At 36.1% G+C, this 22,015-nt stretch overlaps 1 protein-coding gene across 2 annotated transcripts in view; it reads right to left on the reverse strand.

Annotated features, from left to right (window-relative positions):
• The window catches only part of ap3b1a (adaptor related protein complex 3 subunit beta 1a), an 88,564-nt gene extending 67,329 nt beyond the window's left edge, over positions 1-21,235 (reverse strand). The window contains exons 1-5 of one of the 2 annotated variants that reach the window (XM_059357783.1): positions 20,931-21,235; positions 9,696-9,771; positions 8,551-8,625; positions 3,339-3,434; positions 2,286-2,446 (exon numbers count right to left, since the gene is read on the reverse strand). In XM_059357783.1, the coding sequence (XP_059213766.1) occupies positions 2,286-2,446; positions 3,339-3,434; positions 8,551-8,625; positions 9,696-9,771; positions 20,931-21,061 (539 nt within the window). In that variant the 5' untranslated portion in view covers positions 21,062-21,235. Of the gene's footprint in view, positions 1-2,285; positions 2,447-3,338; positions 3,435-8,550; positions 8,626-9,695; positions 9,772-12,146; positions 12,629-20,930 lie in introns of those variants that run through there. The other variant, XM_059357784.1, reaches the window with a different exon arrangement.
• Between the last annotated feature and the right edge of the window lie 780 nt (positions 21,236-22,015).

A 22,015-nucleotide genomic window follows, 5' to 3' on the forward strand; every position in this document is an offset into this window, starting at 1 on the left:
CCAACTTTTCCAGAATTTAATTGAAAATGATGCAGTTTAATGTCTCAGTGTACTCTGAAATTAATGCACATTTGCAACATTTAAAATTCTTCATTGAGCATGATAGTGTTTTGAAAGTAAAAAAAAGATTCAAAATCACATTTTATGTTGGACTAAAGTACTAAAAAAAGACAAAATTACCAAAAAAAAGACACAAAATGACTAAAAAAAGACACCAAAAGAAACAAAATGACCAAAAAAAGACACAAAATGACAAAAAAAGACACCAAAACACTTAAAAAAGACACCAAAAGAAACAAAAGACTTAAAAAACACACAAAAAGACACAAAATGACTTACAAAGACATGAAAAGAATTCAAAAATGGACAAAATAGCCCAAGACTCCATAGAGTTAAGTTGTTAACCCATTTCTTGTTCCCTGAAAAAGGCCTACTTGTATAATTCTGAAATGTACATTATTTTCCAGTTTTGGTTAAGCTTACCTTTTTTTATTTACCTCTGGCAGTTCACCACTTACCTTTGGACCCTTTCAAGCTGTTCATTTGACTTGAACTGCTTGAATTTCAGTAAAAAATGGAAAAATTGGGGTGTTCTAAAACTTTTGACCGGTAGTGTATATACAGTAGTTTATTCTATAGCTACCAGTATAAAGCTTGTAAGGTGCAGCAGCCAAGACATTTCCAATGGTTCTAGTTGGTCCCAGCAGAACTCTTTAACTAATTCTGTTTGAGCTTTTTGGGTGACATTAATGTATTATTTGCTCTACAGAAGCCTTTCCAACTTTGTGAACACAGAAGTCGTAATAATATTGGTCCATTATGTGAAATACAGATATTTTTATTGAAAAAAAACCTTCGAACCTCTCGCCAAACATGTGGATCCAACAAACCTAATGAGAACGCTGCTGTAGTCAACATTAAACTGACATTTGGGACACATCATCATGTTTGTAGTGTTCATGGACCAGAGCTGCAACAAGTCATTTTATGGATACATTTATCTTCAACCATTATGATTATCAGTTCATTGTTTTATGTCTTTTTCAAGTCCAAACGTTAAAACATCTACTCGTAACTCATAACTGACTGTAATCTAAATGTTTGGGGAGTTTAGACTTTTAGTTGGAAAAAAAAACAACAAGCAATATGAATTCATCATCTTTGGTTTTGGGAATATATAGCCAGCACCTTTCACTATTTTCTGACATAAAGATACAAAACCCTTGGTCACTAGTTCCTCCATTTCATTGTGGGGAATTTTAAAAGGTAATATATATATATATATATAGAGAGAGAGAGCCTGAAAATCAGACTAAGAATTCAGACACTAAATAAAATGGTGCTAAACAAATAAAGTTCAGTACATAGTAAGGTCAGCCAGCATGCTGCCTCTACATACAGAACTTTATATCTTTTATTATTTATTTAACCTTGAGTCAGTCCTCATTAGTATTTAGTTTTTATGTAAATGTGTTTTAATGTGTCCAGTCTCGGTGGATGATTGTGATGACCCTTTTAATATCAGGTTTTGCACATGAAAACAAAGACAAATGTATGTACAGTACAGGCCAAAAGTTTGGACACACGCCTTCTCATTCAATGCATTTCCTTTATTTTCATGACTATTTACATTGTAGATTCATCAAAACTATGAATGAACACATATGGAATTATGTACTTAACAAAAAAGTGTGAAATAACTGAAAACATGTCTTATATTCTAGTAAGCAAAGGGTGGTTACTTTGAGGAATCTAAAATACAAGACATGTTTTCAGTTATTTCACACTTTTTTTGTCAAGTACATAATTCCACATGTGTTCATTCATAGTTTTGATGCCTTCAGTGAGAATCTACAATGTAAATAGTCATGAAAATAAAGAAAAACACATTGAATGAGAAGGTGTGTCCAAACTTTTGGCCTGTACTGTATGTATGTATGTAAGACAAAGTGTTCTCTATCTTATTCTAGTACAGGGTGAGAGTTCAGCCCTAGTTTTGTAAAGAACTGCCACCTGATATCAACCATTATATTAGACAGTAACACATCTATTCAAGTTGAGTTTTACTACTTTTCTCATTTACATTCTTTGATGCATGCCAGTCTGAGAAAGACCAGGCTGATAAGAGCCAGATAACTGCAGGGCAAAACCCTTTTTATCAACATTACTCGACATTTACTGTATGAACTGCTCAGGAATGAGGTGGAGAGGAGAGCCAGTGGAGCTAACGAGTGAAGCTAACGAGTGCAGCTAGCAGCCATATCAGCATGTTGTTGCATGTGTACCTGTAGAGCTTCTGGATGGCGTGGGCCGAGGTCTTCCTGACGTAGGGGGACAGGTCGCTGGCAGCCTCCTTGATGGCCAGCATCATGATGGGGACTATGATGGGGACCCGGATACTGGACAGGACCCTCAGCGCGCTGGCTCGGATGAACTGGTTCGGATCCTGCCAGAGATACAGGAGAAAAAATCTGGTTTCAGTGTTTGAAAAAACGTTTTATATGATTAATAATTACTGTATTTGAATCATTTAACAGTAAACTGAGGTCAGCAATCATATGCAACTTTTCCAGTGGAGATTATGAACCACAATAACATTATTATCAGATAAATAACACAAAAAAACAGACATCATCTCCGACACAAGGAGAAAGAGCAAGAAAGACAGTTTTTTACCATGTAACTTACACTACTGGTCAAAAGTTTTAGAACACACCAACTTTTCCAGAATTTAATTGAAAATGATGCAGTTTAATGTCTCAGTGTACTCTGAAATTAATGCACATTTGCAACATTAAAAATTCTTTATTGAGCATGATAGTGTTTTGAAAGTAAAAAAAAGATTCAAAATCACATTTTATGTTGAACTAAAGGACTAAAAAAAGACACAAAATGACCAAAAAAAGACACAAAATGACAAAAAAAGACACCAAAAGACACAAAATGACAAAAAAAAGACACAAAATGACAAAAAAAAAGAAACAAAATGACCAAAAAAAAGACACAAAATGACTTACAAAGACATGAAAAGAATTCAAAAATGGACAAAATAGCCCAAGACTCCATAGAGTTAAGTTGTTAACCCATTTCTTGTTCCCTGAAAAAGGCCTACTTGTATAATTCTGAAATGTACATTATTTTCCAGTTTTGGTTAAGCTTACCTTTTTTTATTTACCTCTGGCAGTTCACCACTTACCTTTGGACCCTTTCAAGCTGTTCATTTGACTTGAACTGCTTGAATTTCAATAAAAAAACTGGAAAAATTGGGGTGTTCTAAAACTTTTGACCAGTAGTGTATAATAAAGACAGAAAGACAGTAGAAGAAGTAGAGATGTTACCTTGAGGGCTCTCTGGAAGGTGCTGATGGAGAGCAGAGCCAGGTCCTGCTGCTCCTCTGCATACCTCACCAGGTAAACATACACAAGCTTCTTAAACTGCAAAGGACAATAAATAAAACAGCTATAAACTGAAGCAGCTGGAAGAATACATTAATGCACACATGGGGACAATCAGAAACCAGCTGTGATCTAAAAGTTCAGCAGGTTTCTGTGGGTGGACGCTCTGCATGTTGTTTATAAAACATAAAAGAAACAAAATTAAACAATAATGAATGAAACAACTGGAAGAGTTGTGTCTTAGTTCAATCTTTCTGTGGGAAATTTGAGTTTATTATTTCAAGAACTGGAAAAAAAGTTGGTATAGAAAGTTTGATATCACTTGTGTTGTTTCAGGTTATGCGTTTTTGTTCCCTTTCAGAAAATTGCCATTGAATTATTTGCCCCGCCGCTTGTGTTTTGGCTTCCACACCTCTTCTTTTCTGGCAGGAAAGCCTGAGATAATATTTGTCCTGCTCTCTGACGGGTCGAACTGGGAGCCAAAGGTTGCTCCGTCTGCTGATTCACTTCTCAGAAGAAGAAAAAGAAGAACTAACAGCCTCCAAGGTTCATAAATAATAGAAGTGGAATAAAGGTGCTTATTAGAAATGATGATTTACTTCAGGAACTCTTTATAATTTCATTGAAGGGCTGGTTCCAGGTGGAGGTCAGGGGTAAGGTTAAATCTCAGGTAGAGTTTAATTAGTAATCAGCAGCATGCTCTCTAATGTAGAGAGTATTGACCTGCAGCACAGTTCTCCATCATCGTTCTGCTCATTACTGCTGGAATTAACGGCATTACTCACTATAAAAGGAGACACAACCCATCTGCCCACAAGGATCTGCTTCCTCTGACCACAAAGCTCATGACTGATTTCATTTTGAACCTCTAAGTCGGCGCTTAACCCATTGCCGCCTAAAACTTCCTGTAAAACCTCTGGGCGATTTTAAAATAAGCTTTTAAAATCCTGTAAAAAATAAGTTTTTCTGGAAATTCAACAGAAGTGTCAACTCTTCTACTAAATAATAGATTTTTCAGCCTCTGTAGCAGATAGAAATGAAATTCAAAAAGTATTTGAGAGCTTATACAAATACTACAAAACGACGTATCCGCTTTCCAGGCTTCAATGGGTTAATGGCTCTACAACTGGCTCAGCATCAAACTTCAATATATTCATCATTTATTTTCTCTTATTGTCACTTTAACAAAGCATTCACAAGTGTTCCTTAACATGCAAAACACACACAATCGCGTACGACATGTGGTTTTAGAATAAAGTGCAGCAATGATTAAAGCAAATAAAGCGTATTGATATTAAATCACGCAACACTGTCATGTTTTTGTGCTATTTTTCAATGAGCGGGGATCAATGGAAGCTCACAGTAAAGGGATGAGGGTGGGAACCAGAAACAAGAACCACTTCTAGTGAGATATACTTCACTTTAACCCATTGAGGCCTAAAACTTCCTGTAAAACCTCTGGGTGATTTTAAAATAAGCCCCTAAAACCTGAAGTTTTTCTGTAAATTCAACAGAAGTGTCAACTCTTCTACTAAATAATAGATTTTTCAGCCTCTGTAGCAGATAGAAATGAAATTCATAAAGTATTTGAGAGCTTATACAAATACTACAAAACGACGTAAACGCTTTCCAGGCTTCAATGGGTTAAAGAGGCTTTACAACGGGCTCAGCATCAAACTTCAATGTATTTATAATTTATTTTCTCTTATTCTCACTTTAACAAAGCATTCACAAGTGTTCCATGACATGCAAAACACTCACGATAGCATACGACATGTGGTTTTAGAATAAAGTGCAGCAATGATTAAAGCAAATAAAGCACATTGATATTAAATCACGCAACTCTGTCATGTTTTTGTGCTATTTTTCAATGAGTGGAGATCAATGGAGGCTGACAGTGACGAGCAGAAAGAGATGAGGGTGGGAACAGAAACAAGAACCATTCTAGTGAGATTTACTGTAGGTGAGTAAAGTGTGAGGAGGAAAGCGAGCGAGGAGAGAGGAACTTGCAGTATCTCAGCAGCTGGTGTGTAGAGGAGGAGAGAGGAGACGTGACCGTGGGCTCTCTGCTCCCAATTACCTCCTCCCACCTCCTCCACCTGCTCCTCCTCCCCGCCTGGAGCTGCTCCGGCTGCATGCCGGGCTGCCGGCCCCCCGCTCACATGCTGCCCCTCACCATACCTGATTATTCTGCTGCTGCTAATCAATATTCACAGGCTCTGGGCATGGGATCTCCTCTAGAGCTGCTGCTTAGTGCTCCTCATTCACTGGGAGCGGCTCCTTCACAATAAAGGCTGCCAGGAGTTAGTGTGTGAGGACTAACACACACACACACACATCCAGAGTGTCTTACAGGATGTTTATGCTGCTAATAATGCATGAACTAAAGAAATAAGACTAGTGGTGCTATTACTGATGGATAAGGGAACATGCTTTGAAAAATGATGACTGTCTGATGAAAAAAAACTAGTCAATCCTACATTAAAGATAAAAAAAAGAACATGCTGCCTGACTGTATTCAGAAAATGTTCAATCTAAGACAAAGCCGTTATAATTTCAGAGGGGTGTGTATATTTATAAAGTTAAAAACCAGAACCAACACCAAATCACCATGCACCACAGTAACAGCTGTTAATTTATGGATCAAACTGGAGAAAGACTTGAAAACTTGCAATACCATTAACTTATTAAAAAAATTACTTAAAAATAGGATGATTAATTTATATAAGTTAGAGTAATGAGTAATAAGCTTCTTTCTTTTCTCTCTTTTGTGACTGCTTATTTCTTTTGTTGATGAATAACAGATTGTACATTTCTAATTTTTAAATTTACTTGAGTTGTAACAGGGTAATAAGGCGTAATAAGCTGCTTCAGCCTTTTCGCTCCAAATGTCTATTATCAATTTTCTCTCTCTGTTTACATGTTGTTTACTTTGATCAATGTTTTTTTTTTTTTCTGGTTTGTTTTGATGACATGTATTGACCGAAATAAACAGATACGAAACAAAACGAAACGAAACGAAACGAAAAAAAGAATAATTAAATCCAGTATCAGAAGCCATTTCTTAACCCATAAGAACCCAGAGCCAGTAATCCTTAAAAAGGAAAATTATGGGGGATGTACCATAGACCAAGTGGACCTTATGATGATATATCTTATTTTTAAATGAATACACTAGACACATTTTCTGCTTACAGAAACACAAATTTGCCTTTTTCTTTGCATCTCCACCACATATATCAAAAGTGTGACTTCAATAGTGCTGTTAGACAACAAATTCCATTTCAGATTTGTTTTTAAGTAACAAAATAATAATAAATCGAGAATAAATAAATCTAAATAACACTGCCTTAGTGGACTGCTTCTCAACAAGCTACTGTAGCTGTAGAACACTAAAAAACACACTTATGTACTTGAGAAAACATACATGAACATTACTAGAACATTAAAATGTTTGTGACACCGTGTCACCATAGGTTCCTATGGGTTAAACACTGAGCTTCTATTCTGTGTTAAGCGCTGGCTGTTTTTTTGTGGTTTATAAGATTTTAAAAATGTTCAGCTTTGGGTAAAATGCAACAAATGTTTTGGTGCACACAGCCTCATACTGCATGGCACGGCTCTGTTCAACCTGACTGACTCTTTTGTTAGAAAGGTGATTGCATGTTTTGGTAGCACCTTGGTGGAGGTTTGCAGGTGAGCTGAGCCGACAATAAAGGTGGTCACTAACACTGGTGAGCTCTGATTGGTCAGAGTCAGATCTCACTAGAGTGACATGGGACATCATGCACAAATATGACTTTTTTTTTAAATAGCCATAAAGCTACCATACATAGCAACCACAATCATTTTATTCACTGGACCCAAGTTAATAAAAGACAGAAGAACCAAACTGTAAACTACACCATCCAGCTGACAAAGTTGTTCATTGTGATCAATAACTGTTGATCAGCTGAGGATCCTGACTACACTGAGGGGGTAAAAACCATCTTTCACCTGAAAACCAAACAGAGAAAAGGCCCTGGTACCAAAAGTATCACATTTATTTTAGGTAAAAGTACTTTTACTTGAGTATAATATTCCAACATTTTTTCCATCACTGGTGGAACTCTTGATTGCTTTTTCTTTGGTTGCTTTTTTACTTTTTCTCTTTTTGGATATGTTCTTCTGTTTTGTTTTTGTTTTACTTTTTGTCTTGACTTGATTTTTCTGTAGCAGCCAAGATATGAAATGGTAAGAGGGAAGAAGTTAGAAAATGTTCAACATCAAGAGAGAAGACTTCAGGGAGTGAAGGAGCAAAGAAAAGCTGTTAAAGTGGGGAGAGCTGATCGGGAATCTATATGACAACATATTGAATAAAAACAATAAAGATAATGTTCAGAGTGACCTGATATATTCAGTCTAGCATTATTTTAAAAGCTATTTTTAGTTCTATAGATGTGGAAAGCTTAGGCCAACTTTTTATAGCAGTAGCAGAAGTATATATAGTGTCAAATTTCTGCTAATACTCTATTGATTCATTGATTCATTTCTGTCATGTTTTAAAATGAACCCCTATATTTATGTTTCCTTTTTTAAAATATAATAATTCTGATGAATTTGTTTAACTTTTTCTTTACTTTTATTACTATTTTATTTTATTGTTTTACTGTTTTTAGTAATTTATTGTTTTCATTGTTTTTATTTATACCTATTTTTGTATGATGTATTCTATTTTAATAACTGTACAGCACTTTGGTCAACTGAGGTTGTTTTTAAATGTCTATAAATAAACTTTGACTTGACTTGACTTTAGTAAAAACCGATGGGAAGCTGTACCAGTTTGTTGATATCATATTTGAACAATACATGTGAATCTCTGTGTTAATATGACTGGTGCAGACAGTGGAACATATGATTGGTAAATCAATTAGATAACCTCATGTTTATCTTTGTTTCATTACTCTTATGTGACCATTTCTTTTAAGCTTATCTCTTTGACTTTGCCAAAAAATCAATTATGGTGTCTTTGATGTGAAGCCAACCCACATGAGCTGCTATTGTTCTGAATGAGGAAGTTCCTCTGCAGCATCATACACAGTACCCACTCACATGCCAGGTCACATGAGAACATAATGATGATGGTTTTGTGATGCATTTCTTAATAGAGTCATACCTCGATGTTCTTACTGGCAACGTTCTTCACAACAGCAGGAAACAGCTCTGAGGCATTTTTCCCTTTGGCAATCAGCTGAAAACAGATCAAACAATAAAATAACTATTTTATCCACCTGATGTTTAACACAATAACACACAACAATGCAGTTATAACAGTGAATGTGAATTCCCACCATGCACTCACAACAACATTTTTTAGAAACACTGTCTGTTCTTTTCAACCTGTTTTCTTATATAACCAAATTGTCAGATGTGATCAGGTTCATTCTTATGTAACAATATATAATAATGTCTACAATGTTTAATTGTTGACAAAATGACCAAAAAAGACACAAAATGACCAAAAAAGACACAAAATGACCAAAAATAGACACAAAATGACCAAAAAAGGCACAAATTGACCACACAATTATAAAAAAAAGACACAAAATGACCAAAAAGAGACACAAAATGACAAAAAAAGAGACACAAAATGACCAAAAAAAAGACACAAAATGACAAAAAATAGACACAAAATGACAAAAAAGGCACAAATTGACCACACAATTATAAAAAAAGACACAAAATGACCAAAAAAGACACAAAATGACCAAAAATAGACACAAAATGACCAAAAAAGGCACAAATTGACCACACAATTATAAAAAAAAGACACAAAATGACCAAAAAAGACACAAAATGACCAAAAAAAGACACAAAATGACCAAAAATAGACACAAAATGACCAAAAAAGGCACAAATTGACCACAAAATGATAATAAAGACACAAAATGACTAAAAAAGGCAGCTTAAAGAGAACAGTTATTTATCGTGCTATCAGTTATTGGAATAATTGCCCACTGAATATACGTGAACTGAATAGTAAAGTATCTTTTAATTATTACTTGAGAATGCACTATTTAAATATGTGAGTAGTGAATTAACATATTTACTGTATGAAAGTGAGAATTAATGTAATAGATATGAATGTAATAACTTATTCTGAATGATTTCTGATGACGTATATAATAATAATGTCTACAATGTTTAATTGTGAAGTGATTTTTGTTTTGTCTTGTGGACCCCAGGAAGACTAGCTCCTCCCACTTTTGGTGACAGCTAATGGCGATCTTTTTAACAATAAACAATAAACAATTAACTCACCCCAACAACTCTTTTCATGGCCTCCAGTTTGAGCGACTCCTTGTTGCTCTCCAGCATCTCTTTCAGGTCTTCATTCCTGAAAGAAAACAGAAAATAAAGTAACTTGTACATACACTACTGGTCAAAAGTTTTAGAACACACCAACTTTTCCAGAATTTAATTGAAAATGATGCAGTTTAATGTCTCAGTGTACTCTGAAATTAATGCACATTTGCAACATTTAAAATTCTTTATTGAGCATGATAGTGTTTTGAAAGTAAAAAAAAGATTCAAAATCACATTTTATGTTGGACTAAAGGACTAAAAAAAGACACAAAATGACTAAAAAAAAGACACAAAATGACCAAAAAAAAGACACAAAACGACCAAAAAAAAGACACAAAATGACTAAAAAAAAGGCAAAAAAAGACACAAAATGACTAAAAAAAGACACAAAATGACTTACAAAGACATGAAAAGAATTCAAAAATGGACAAAATAGCCCAAGACTCCATAGAGTTAAGTTGTTAACCCATTTCTTGTTTCCTGAAAAAGGCCTACTTGTATAATTCTGAAATGTACATTATTTTCCAGTTTTGGTTAAGCTTACCTTTTTTTATTTACCTCTGGCAGTTCACCACTTACCTTTGGACCCTTTCAAGCTGTTCATTTGACTTGAACTGCTTGAATTTCAATAAAAAACTGGAAAAGTTGGTGTGTTCTAAAACTTTTGAATGGTAGTGTATATATTTTGGTCAACATTACAGAGAATGCACAGGAAGCTCTGCTGAGATGACCCAACTAATCCGTTTCAAGGGTTAAAGCTTGACCAAAGGTAGTGTGAAAGCTGAATGAACACAACATCTGTGTCAGCTCCACAGATTACAAGGTGCAAATGCAAAGAGACACACTTCCTCCTATAGATCCTGGACATTATTTCACCTATAGGAGCCAACAATGCACCCAAACAAACTGCAAGAATGTCATCTTTACCAGTGCAACAGCAGCATCACACCACTTTCTGCTAGAATTCCTGCACTCAAACCAAATGACAACGCTCATTCCTCAGCTAATGCTGACACACACTTTGTTATTGTGCAACTACACAGGTTGTTTGTTTTCACACAGAGGTTTTAAACACTGAAGGAGGTTTAACCAGATGGAAAAAGATGTGGGATAGATAGTTCATCTTTCTGGGAATTAAATGGAAAAATGCATTTTCTTCTTTCCCCCCGTCTAAAATATCTCAACAACTATTGTAGGAATATGTGGTGAAGTTTTGTAGAGAGATTCATGGTCTTCGGAGGATAAACCCCAATAACAAATAACTTTGAGTCCTAAAGTAGACGCTAAGCTATCAGCTAACTCTAGGTAGCTAGTTTTATTAGTAAGGTGTATCAATTCAAAATGAACAGCCAACTCCTGATAGAGTCTTTCAGGACAACCAAATAAACTAAAAGCATCAAAATGTGTTGTCAGTGCATTAACAAGACCAAAGACCAAAATGATCCAATTGTCTTAAATTTAATATCATGTGATGATTTAAGATTAAATCTTCTAATCTTGTGGGGACACATGGATGAATGAAAAGGCCACACCATGAGCCATCTTTTTAAATAACAAATGTATTGTATTTTTCTTTGATTGTATTATACTTTTTGAGATAAAACAATTAAAATGATTGGCGACTATAATAAACCTTTTGAGTAAATTCATTTTAAAGTTTGCTATATCTAAATATATATACACTACCGGTCAAAAGTTTTAGAACACACCAACTTTTCCAGAATTTAATTGAAAATGATGCAGTTTAATGTCTCAGTGTACTCTGAAATTAATGCACATTTGCAACATTTAAAATTCTTGATTGAGCATGATAGTGTTTTGAAAGTAAAAAAAAGATTCAAAATCACATTTTATGTTGGACTAAAGGACTAAAAAAAGACACAAAATGACAAAAAAAAGACACAAAATGACCAAAAAGACACAAAAAGACACAAAATGACTTACAAAGACATGAAAAGAATTAAAAAATGGACAAAATAGCCCAAGACTCCATAGAGTTAAGTTGTTAACCCATTTCTTGCTCCCTGAAAAAGGCCTACTTGTATAATTCTGAAATGTACATTATTTTCCAGTTTTGGTTAAGCTTACCTTTTTTTATTTACCTCTGGCAGTTCACCACTTACCTTTGGACCCTTTCAAGCTGTTCATTTGACTTGAACTGCTTGAATTTCAATAAAAAACTGGAAAAATTGGGGTGTTCTAAAACTTTTGACCGGTAGTGTATATACATTTTAAACCATAGTCACTTAGGAGACATTGTTTTCTTCAGGTTTTGTTTTGAAAGAAACACAAAGTGAGTTTCCACCATCCAACAAAGCTGAACTAAAACTTGTGCTAAAGAAGTAAAAGAGGCAGTTCAGGGTGAGTGTCTTCCTCAGCATGCTGAGGCTGGTTTGACTACAGTACCCGGCTTTCTGCGCCTCCTTGGGGCTACTCCTGCTGAGTGTGAGGGCCTGCTCCTCCTGACTCAGCTCCGTCTTCAGAGTGAGCTGTAGGTTCTCAGCAGACACCAGCGCCGTCCTCATGGCTCCCACCGCCTCCGAGCGCAGAGCAGAGAAACCAACATCCATCCCGGCTTCCTCCCAGCTGTCCAACACTATCACAGCTCCTGGTGTGTGTGTGTGTGTGTGTGAGTGCTAGCCGTCTACAGAATAGAGTCACACACCAAACAAAGTGTGTTTGGAGTAGCTGGAGAGTGAAACGGAGCTGTGGTAATTACTTTCCTCCAGGCTGTGTGCCCTGTTCTCCTGGCTTTATTTACAGTTGTCTCCTCAACTCGCTCTTCTTCATAACTGTCAAAGAGAAAAGCAGCAGCAGCTCCACTGGCCTGGTGCCTGTCATTCATCCACTGCTCCTTCCTCTTCTCTGGGTTAAAACAGTCACAAGATGCCCCGTCACCTCCTCCAATGGCAGCTCACACTCATGCTGGAGGGTAGTGCCTACTCATTCTCTTCTTCTTCTTCTTCTGCTGCTGCTGCCGTCCATGTTTCTTCAGTTATGCTCCTCTCTTGTTCAGTCCTCTCTTCTCATTCATGTAGATTTTCCTCTGGAGACTCTACTAGCTATCTACCTGCTTCTGTGTGTGAATGTGGCTGTGTCTGTGTGTGACCGTGGTCACTTCCCTCTAGGGGAGAAAGGAGGGCCTTATCTGCTCTGGTGGGTAAACACTCTGCTGCTTTCAACACCTCCACCGCACAATAATCCACTTTAGCCCGACACCGCCGAGAGCACATAGAGCACAGAGCCAACAGGACAGGCCCACATCAGAGATAACAGCACCAGGCTGAATGTCAGGAAATACCCTGCAAGATGGGAATGCTGCACAAGGATTTTCCTCCAAACTCTTTCAGAGAAAATGACTGATTCAAGCAAACCCCAGTCACTTTCAAAAGCTCATGTAGATTTCACACAATCAACATCTTCATGTGTCTAAAATAAGTCGCCGTTGCATGAAGTAATACTTCCTTTTTTCTATGGTTTCCAAGTTTACATTTACATTTACATTTAGTCATTTAGCAGACGCTTTTATCCAAAGCGACTTACAGGAAGAGTAAAAAGCAAACAATCAAGGTATAGTGCAATAAGAGCTAGTTCAAAATTGTAATCACTGAATTGGAAACACTACGGTGCAAAAAAGTGCAAACCCTTTTTAAAGCACGCACCAGAATATCCATAGCAAACAGGAGTGCATCACACTCAGTCTCACCACATCAGAAAGCTAAATATCTGCATCACTTTGGGCTGATTATGAGCTTTTCTCCCCATCAGTGCTGAGATTTATTATAATAATATAATTTACCCATGGCAGTTTCCTAATGAATATCTATCACTAATGTGCCACTTGTGTATCCATCTTACTTAAAGGGCCATGATGTTATATGTGAACACAAAACACATTTGATTTGATGGTAATTATTTCAGCTTAGGGTCTACAGGAAGTCTACCTTACTGTCATAGGACGATCCACAGAGAAACAACCACAACCTACTGCTGTTATTCATATTAACTTCACTCTTATTCAACACGTCAGTCTTTAGATCTTCATCCTCCAAGATTTCTGACATGCAGAGGTCAATTTATTGTTCAATTTAGGGACCAAATGATGGATAAATACCTTTTCCCATCTGGCAAAGGACTCCATCTCTGTAAAATGCTTCAAAAGATGTCTCAAAGCTCATTTAACTGCTGTTTTGAAATACTAATTCACACAAATACACTTTTTTAACATGTTCATTTTTGTTTTTGTTATTGTCATTATAACTTGTTGATGTTATACATGTGTTTTTTCTATTATCAGTTTATTTATTTCTAATAACTATGAAATTTTAGGTGGAGGCTTTAAATAAATAAGCCCATCTGGGTTTTCTGCCTCCCCCTGCACTTTACATTACATGTTATCTTTGTCATTTTATGTAATTCTAACTGTGCAAATAAATAAAACCTAAAAAAAAAACCTAACCTAACTTACATTTTTATTTTTTTCACATCCTCACCGACTCACCCGATCATTCCTGGGACAACTTCAAACTTTATTACTGACTTTAAACTCTATTATGCTTCCAGAATAGTATTGATGACTGTCAGTCTTAGCTGATGGCATCTTCCATCAATAAAAACTCTATTTCAGCTCTTGAATTTCAAAGCAATTTTAGGTTTTGAAGATTAACATAAGAATTATCTGGCTATTAGCTAGCTCAGTTTATCTGGTGTGAGACATCCGGGGCCAAATAATCATAATTTATTTGACTTAAAACTCATGAAATGAAACTCTGCGTAATATAGTTGTGGACAGTATTCCTTTATTCATTCAGAAGTGAATGAATGTAGGAATGCAGTCACATTTTTCCTAAATCAATTTAAAGAAAGAGCTCAGCTTTATGACCCATTTTTAAATCCACACATCGTACAGAAATAGAAACAAATATCCACCAGACCAATTTCCTTTCCAATTATTCTCTGTAGCAGACAAAACTATCCAAACAATCTTTCCTCTTTAAGACTAAATATCCACGTTGGTTTTAAAGTTGTGATTGAACACTCGTACGTCTTGACCTTGAAAGCAGCAGAAGACAAAACAAACAGCCTCTTGATAAGTTAACTAGCAGATATAGTGTGCAGACAGAAGCACATGTACACAATAAAACTCAGACTTTCTAAAGCGTAGGCACCCAGATGAAACGGTGAAAACCAAAAACCATGCTTGTTCATGTCAGAATAGGAATAACTCACACAGTTCTCCCAATAACAGGGGGGTCAAATAAATGTAGCTGTGGTTTGACTGAGCAGGCCAAGAAGTCTGGGAAAATATGCACGTTCTTGTTAAAATATCTGGATCCACCTCTCTACAAGTTTACCAAATGGAAGGTTTGAGAGCAGCACAAAAAGTCTGACAGAAAAAGGATTGTGAATAAGGTAAATACATGCATTGTGCATGACTACTGTAGAGTGTTTTTTAGCTAATCACACCATGATAATGGCAAAGGGGAAATTTTGCATTTTTCAATCCATTCATTCATTCATTTTTTAGTTTAGAGTTTAGTACACAGTCTGAGATGCATCAAGCTTGAGTGAAAGCACTGTTATCATATAAAAGTTGAAACCATGTCATGCTATGTTGTCAGGAAGTGGGCTAAATAACGCTGCAAAGTGAAAATGGTAGATTTTTTAAAAAATGTTTTCAATTCTATGAAGCATGGGCCCCTCTATTATCTTATTTTGAGAAACTTACAGCCCTCCCACAAGATTAAAAATTAAAAGAAGGCAAATAACCTATTTGTAATGTCTTGATGTCCACTTTTTATATTTTTTTATGTATGTATGTGTATGTATATATATGTGTGTATATGTATGTGTGTATATGTATGTGTGTATGTATATGTATATATATATATTTTTTTTTCATTTTAGTTTAACTTTATTTAGATCAATATTAGATTTATTTTGTATTACAATATTATTTTAACCTTGTATATATTTTCATGCCTGTAACTTTTTTTTTTTTTTTTTGTATAACATTTGAGGTGTACTTCTCACTCACAAGTTTATTTTCATTATCTAATTTTTTTATTTATTTTCCATATTGACAGCATGATGGGGATGGGTGGGGGGGGGGAGAAAATAAGAAAAATTATGTATGTTGAATATCTGTGATCAATACTCATTTCTTCAAATAAAAACATGTTTAAAAAAAAATGTTTTGAATGGCCTGGAGTCCCTTAACAGTATTGGAACATCATACATTGTGTTGTGTTAGCAGAGCTAAGGATGGTAAGTGAAGAGTTAAAATCAGAAAATGTCCCTCTATCTATAATTGTAAATGGCCTGAGAGCCAGAAGGCTTGGATAGGACATTAAGTAATAGACCAACATAATCAACTTATCAGCCTCTTTTGAACATAAAGTTAAAGATCCGAAATACTAACTTTGAATGCAGCTCAACTCCAACTGCTAATATAACAAATCCATACAACCAAACCACTCCGCCACAGTGAAATCTGTCTTTAGTCACAGATAATAAATGAGTCACATGTCTCTATAACCTAGAGCTCTCAGGCCTGTAGAACTAGAGAACATTGCAGGAATGCTGCTGCGCTCCTCACATGTGACAAACATTCAGGAATTTCAAACAACAAAACCGTTATTTTATTTTAGCGGAACAAGACCTCCATCTAAAACTACTGAAACTTGAAGCTTTAATGAACAAATATGCCACATAAATATAACTGGGAAGCACAAAGCTTGTGAGATAGAGATTATACAGGACCTGTTTAAAATGTACAGGGTTGGGATTGTTAATTGTGTCTGACAGACAAACAGAAGCATCATTCATGTCCCTGGTTTCATTCTGCTCTTCCCAACGAGGCCTAGAAACATATGACCAGCGCTGCCTAGCTGCTAGATGGTCATGTGAGACAGCTTAGAGCTTCTATTTAGCATACTTGGCAAAATATAACAATTTGGCATCAAAATGACACTCATAATGGGCAATATCCTGTTACAGAGAATAATCAGAATAATCAGAAGCTGCAGTTTAAGCTCACACAAAAGTTTGCCAGATTTTATTAAATGTTTTAACATATTTACAGTTTGAATTAAGCCTAAATATTCTGCTAAAATCTGCACATGTGGAGCTGGTGTGGATCTTCTCAGCTACCCAAAGAGCATCACACCAAAGCAGTTTACCACTGATTTCTACCAGAAATTACAAAAAGCACAGGATGGTTAGAGTGATGATTGGCTGCCCTCTAGTGGAACGTTTCTGAGCTGAAACTCAAAAACATGCTGACAATCCACTTTCAGTTTTATGCAAGTGAAAGGCTTATTAAACAAGTGACAAGCTAGTGTAGAATAGTAATAGTGATGTAAAGTTAATATAGAGAATGCTTAACTTCTTATCAAAGGGATTTCTACAGCATGTGATATTGTTTGTTTTATTGTTGATTTTATGTACAGCACTTTGGAGACGTTTGTGTTGTTTAAATGTGCTATACAAATAAAGGGGGATTGGGATAGTTTGAGCTGAACCAGCATTTGGACAACATGGCTATATCAGATATTAATTTGGTGTGTTTGGTGCAAAGAGTCTTATGTGACAACAAATTCTAGCACCCTTATTTTGAATATGTACATTTGGAGAAAATGCTTGTTGATCCTCTATATAAAAGCCTCTAACACACACCTCTAAGCTTCCTTTAAAATTAAATTCAGCTATCAAATAGCCATAAAAAAAATCCCCTCTCTTACCTGAGCATGGACAAGACTTAACGGTCAGTCTTCTCACACGTTGTGGAAGGAATCAGAATTAATCTAATTAATCCATGTATAATATATGATACTGATTAACATAAACAAACCACTGGTCACAAGTAGAAACCTGGCTGTAGCTCTATAACAGCATTATGTACATGACACTGCTCAACAGGTTCATAGCACTTCAGTGTCATTAACAGCAGTCAGCACAGTCAGTATGCTGGAGATAAACACCCTCAGGCATTATAAAGCATGTTTATATGCTGTTAGTCCTCCACCTGCAGGCTGAGGTGTATGTAATTATTTCCAGATGGTACGTACAGACATGATAGAAGGTAGAGTTTTGGAAATTGATTGTTTTCAGGTTTTGGGGTACAAATTTAATGTGATTGTCAGTATGTGGATTTTCACAAATTTCTCTGAGATATTAAAATAAAGAGTATGCTAAGTAACAAGCTCAGTCATTAATAATGGACGGCCCAACACCTGATTTCCCCAAAATAGGTGACACTTCATTTGTGCTCGTTAATACTGTACAGAAAGGTGGAGGCCATTCAGTCTGAAGTGTTATATCAGCAAACTGAAGAAAATCACTACTACTATTTAGAAGACGCATCAGTCATTGTTGGATAGATCAGGTTGAACCTTTCTCAACGTCACTTCTTTGCATGTTCTTTATTGGGCTTATTGGGCAAGACACCAGTTTCTCCACCAAAATTCATAAATCATTGGAAAATACTACTACAATCCTCCATCTTGCCCTCTTTTCCAGTCAAATTTAAACTGAACAGCAAGACAAATATTAATGCTTTTGATCCTGTGGACTCCTGAACATGTCAGGGGTTTTCTTGAGTCATTTCTTGGTGAATTAACTCTTAAATAACCACAGTTTTTACAGATCAAAAGAAAATTTGACTCACGCTCATGCATTCCATCATCTGTTCCTCCTAAATATTTTTTACCCTGCATACCTCAACGGAGGAAAAAATACCAGTTCTTAACTGTGCAGTATTTTGGCTTGAAGTGAAAGAAGATATAACCAATGGTGGAATGTAACTTGAGTATTTCCAGTTTATACTACTTTATACTTCTACTTCACAACATCCCAGAAACAAATATTTATCTTTTTACTACACTGAATCTTCTCAATGGTTTTAGTGACTCTGCAGATTTAGATTATTAAAGGATTAAAGGCCAATGGCACCTAAATTAAGAGAAGCAATGTGTTATTTTCATGCCTCAAGAAAGTTTGAGCTCTCCCGCAAAACCAGAACCCACATTAGTCAGTCTCTTAACTTGTGATGCCTTTAAGTATAATGTCAATAGATGAAGAACAGGACACTGATTCTGTAGACCCACAAACAGAAAGAGAAAATATTTCCATGTACTCAGAACATTCCCCCGGGTGTTCTCAGTGTCATCTATCACATCTTTCATAATTCATTGTCTATGGAGCATTGCAATACTTTATATAGAGCTTTCCCTCATATTATATGGCTGAGGTGCAGCAGCCAAGCTGTACTGACCTCCTGAGCCACATAAATGTAAATCAGTGTGGATAGCATCAAAGCTAAATTAGTTCTCCCAGAGCAAGTGGTTGAAGTTGGTTCCCATTGGACATCTTTCCCAAGTTTTGGGGGGTTGTTTAATCATTATCCACTCTAGCTTTTCCAAATTCTGTACACAGATTTGGCAATAATGTTGGTCAGAAATGATGTGAAGTTTTTAATATTAAAAATATCAAATTTTCTTTGGGGAGGACCATCAAACTCCCCAAATACGTAGAGAAAACACTGTGATACATAATGACATCACAAATTTAAGTCTGAGCACACTGGTTTATAGATTTGTTTACATGTTGGCTGATATTTTTGGACTGGGTTAGACCATAGGAATAACATGCAGGGACTGCTGTTCTCCTTATATATATATACACACACACACATATATATATATGATAAATTCAACTGATAAATTATGATTATGGTCTGGAATTAAGTTACCCAGTTGTCAAAACTAACTCCACCTTTACAAGCTGCAACATTAATAAAGTGATGGACACTAATGCATCAGTAGTTATAATCGACTAAGGTGTAAGTTGAATACTTTTACTTTGTTTGTTTTTTAAGCTTGTGTACTTTGACCTAAGTACGTAGTATTTTGAATACAGGCCTTTTAATTGACACAAAGTATTTTTAATCTGTAGTTTTGCTCCTTCTTCCACCTCTGGATATAACCCATATAACCTCTGGATATAACCCATATAACCTCTGGATATAACCCATATAACCTCTGGATATAACCCATATAACCTCTGGATATAACCCATATAACCTCTGGATATAACCCATATAACCTCTGGATATAACCCATATAACCTCTGGATATAACCCATATAACCTCTGGATATAACCCATATAACCTCTGGATATAACCCATATAACCTCTGGATATAACCCATATAACCCATATAACCCATATAACCTCTGGATATAACCCATATAACCTCTGGATATAACCCATATAACCCATATAACCTCTGGATATAACCCATATAACCTCTGGATATAACCCATATAACCCATATAACCTCTGGATATAACCCATATAACCCATATAACCCATATAACCTCTGGATATAACCCATATAACCTCTGGATATAACCCATATAACCCATATAACCTCTGGATATAACCCATATAACCCATATAACCCATATAACCTCTGGATATAACCCATATAACCTCTGGATATAACCCATATAACCCATATAACCTCTGGATATAACCCATATAACCCATATAACCCATATAACCTCTGGATATAACCCATATAACCCATATAACCTCTGGATATAACCCATATAACCCATATAACCCATATAACCTCTGGATATAACCCATATAACCCATATAACCTCTGGATATAACCCATATAACCCATATAACCTCTGGATATAACCCATATAACCCATATAACCCATATAACCTCTGGATATAACCCATATAACCCATATAACCTCTGGATATAACCCATATAACCCATATAACCCATATAACCTCTGGATATAACCCATATAACCCATATAACCCATATAACCTCTGTAGGCCTCTAGTTAAACTTAAACTGGATGCTGCAGCTGCATAAAGCTGCTCTGCTTTGCGGCTTTAGCACAACAAGCGACAGTTATACACAGAGGAAACATGTAATAACAACAGTAAGTGTCAAAAACACCAGCAAAAGTGGTCTAAACTCTATAAAACAGGTCATTTAGACAGTTGCCAAGCAGCTAACAGAGAGTGGTCATCACCTAGCTTCTTCATGCTTCTCTTAAAGTCAGCTAAACTACAAGTTAGCCGCACAAAGTTCACCCAAACCACCCAACTTGACCACAAATTAACAATACTGAGAGTAAAAGGTGCTCATGCTAAGCTAGCTTACTTTTTAAAGTCAGCGCTGAAGAGTCCGAAGGCAGCCCCGGAGCTGGAGGAGGTGGAGGAGCTCTCCTGCCCCGCTTCCACCGCAGCCTCCGCTCCTCCCTGCTCATTGTACGATAAGATCGCCGTCGACATTGCTCAACGTTTCAACAAAGTGCTGCGATAAGTTACGGTATGTTTGGCTCCGCTTCCGGCCTTTTAAACTGCACATAAACGTGATGAAAGTAGGGCAAAAAGTTCCTGCAACGCCGAACTTCTCCGAGATTTAACCCAACTTTTTACACGCAAGTAGCGGAAGTGTGAGTTGGACAAGTTGGTGTCACATGACAGGGCTTCAGGCTCGGACTCACATAGATATAGAACACCTAGAACAAACTTCCCGCTAAATCACACAGAGCCACTAACGGTCGGTTAGATTAGAATTCTAGATCTATGTTCGCCACGCCCTCCGAGCCTTACTGTTGCTAGGCAACAACGGCACCATAGTTTTTTATCAGAGTAGGAGAAAGTGAATATTTTGCGTATTCGTCTAACGTTTTGGGTGATTTTTAAGTCAGTCAACAAAAATATAGATAATAATAATAATAATTTAAAAATACTTAAGTAAAAGGAAGTTTAAGTATCAAAATAAACTTAAAATAACAAAAAAGTACTCTTTTTTTTTAGCATAATGTTTATTGTTTGAATAAAGTTCCTGCAACGCCGAACTTCTCCGAGATTTAACCCAAGTTGGTGTCACATGACAGGGCTTCCGGCTCGGACTCACATAGATATAGAACACCTAGAACAAACTTCCCGCTAAATCACACAGAGCCAATAACGGTCGGTTAGATTAGAATTCTAGATCTATGTTCGCCACGCCCTCCGAGCCTTAATGTTGCTAGGTAACAACGGCGCCATAGTTTTATCAGAGTAGGAGAAAGTGAATATTTTGCGTATTCGTCTAACGTTTTGGGTGATTTTTTTAAACGTAAAATAACCAAAACGCTGCTCTTTTCCGGTATTAGTCAAGTGAAGTCAGTCAACAAAAATATAGATAATAATAATAATAATAATAATTTAAAAATACTTAAGTAAAAGGAAGTTTAA

Source organism: Centropristis striata, chromosome 19, assembly GCF_030273125.1.
Source record: "Centropristis striata isolate RG_2023a ecotype Rhode Island chromosome 19, C.striata_1.0, whole genome shotgun sequence".
In the NCBI taxonomy this organism is placed as follows: Eukaryota; Metazoa; Chordata; class Actinopteri; order Perciformes; family Serranidae; genus Centropristis; species Centropristis striata.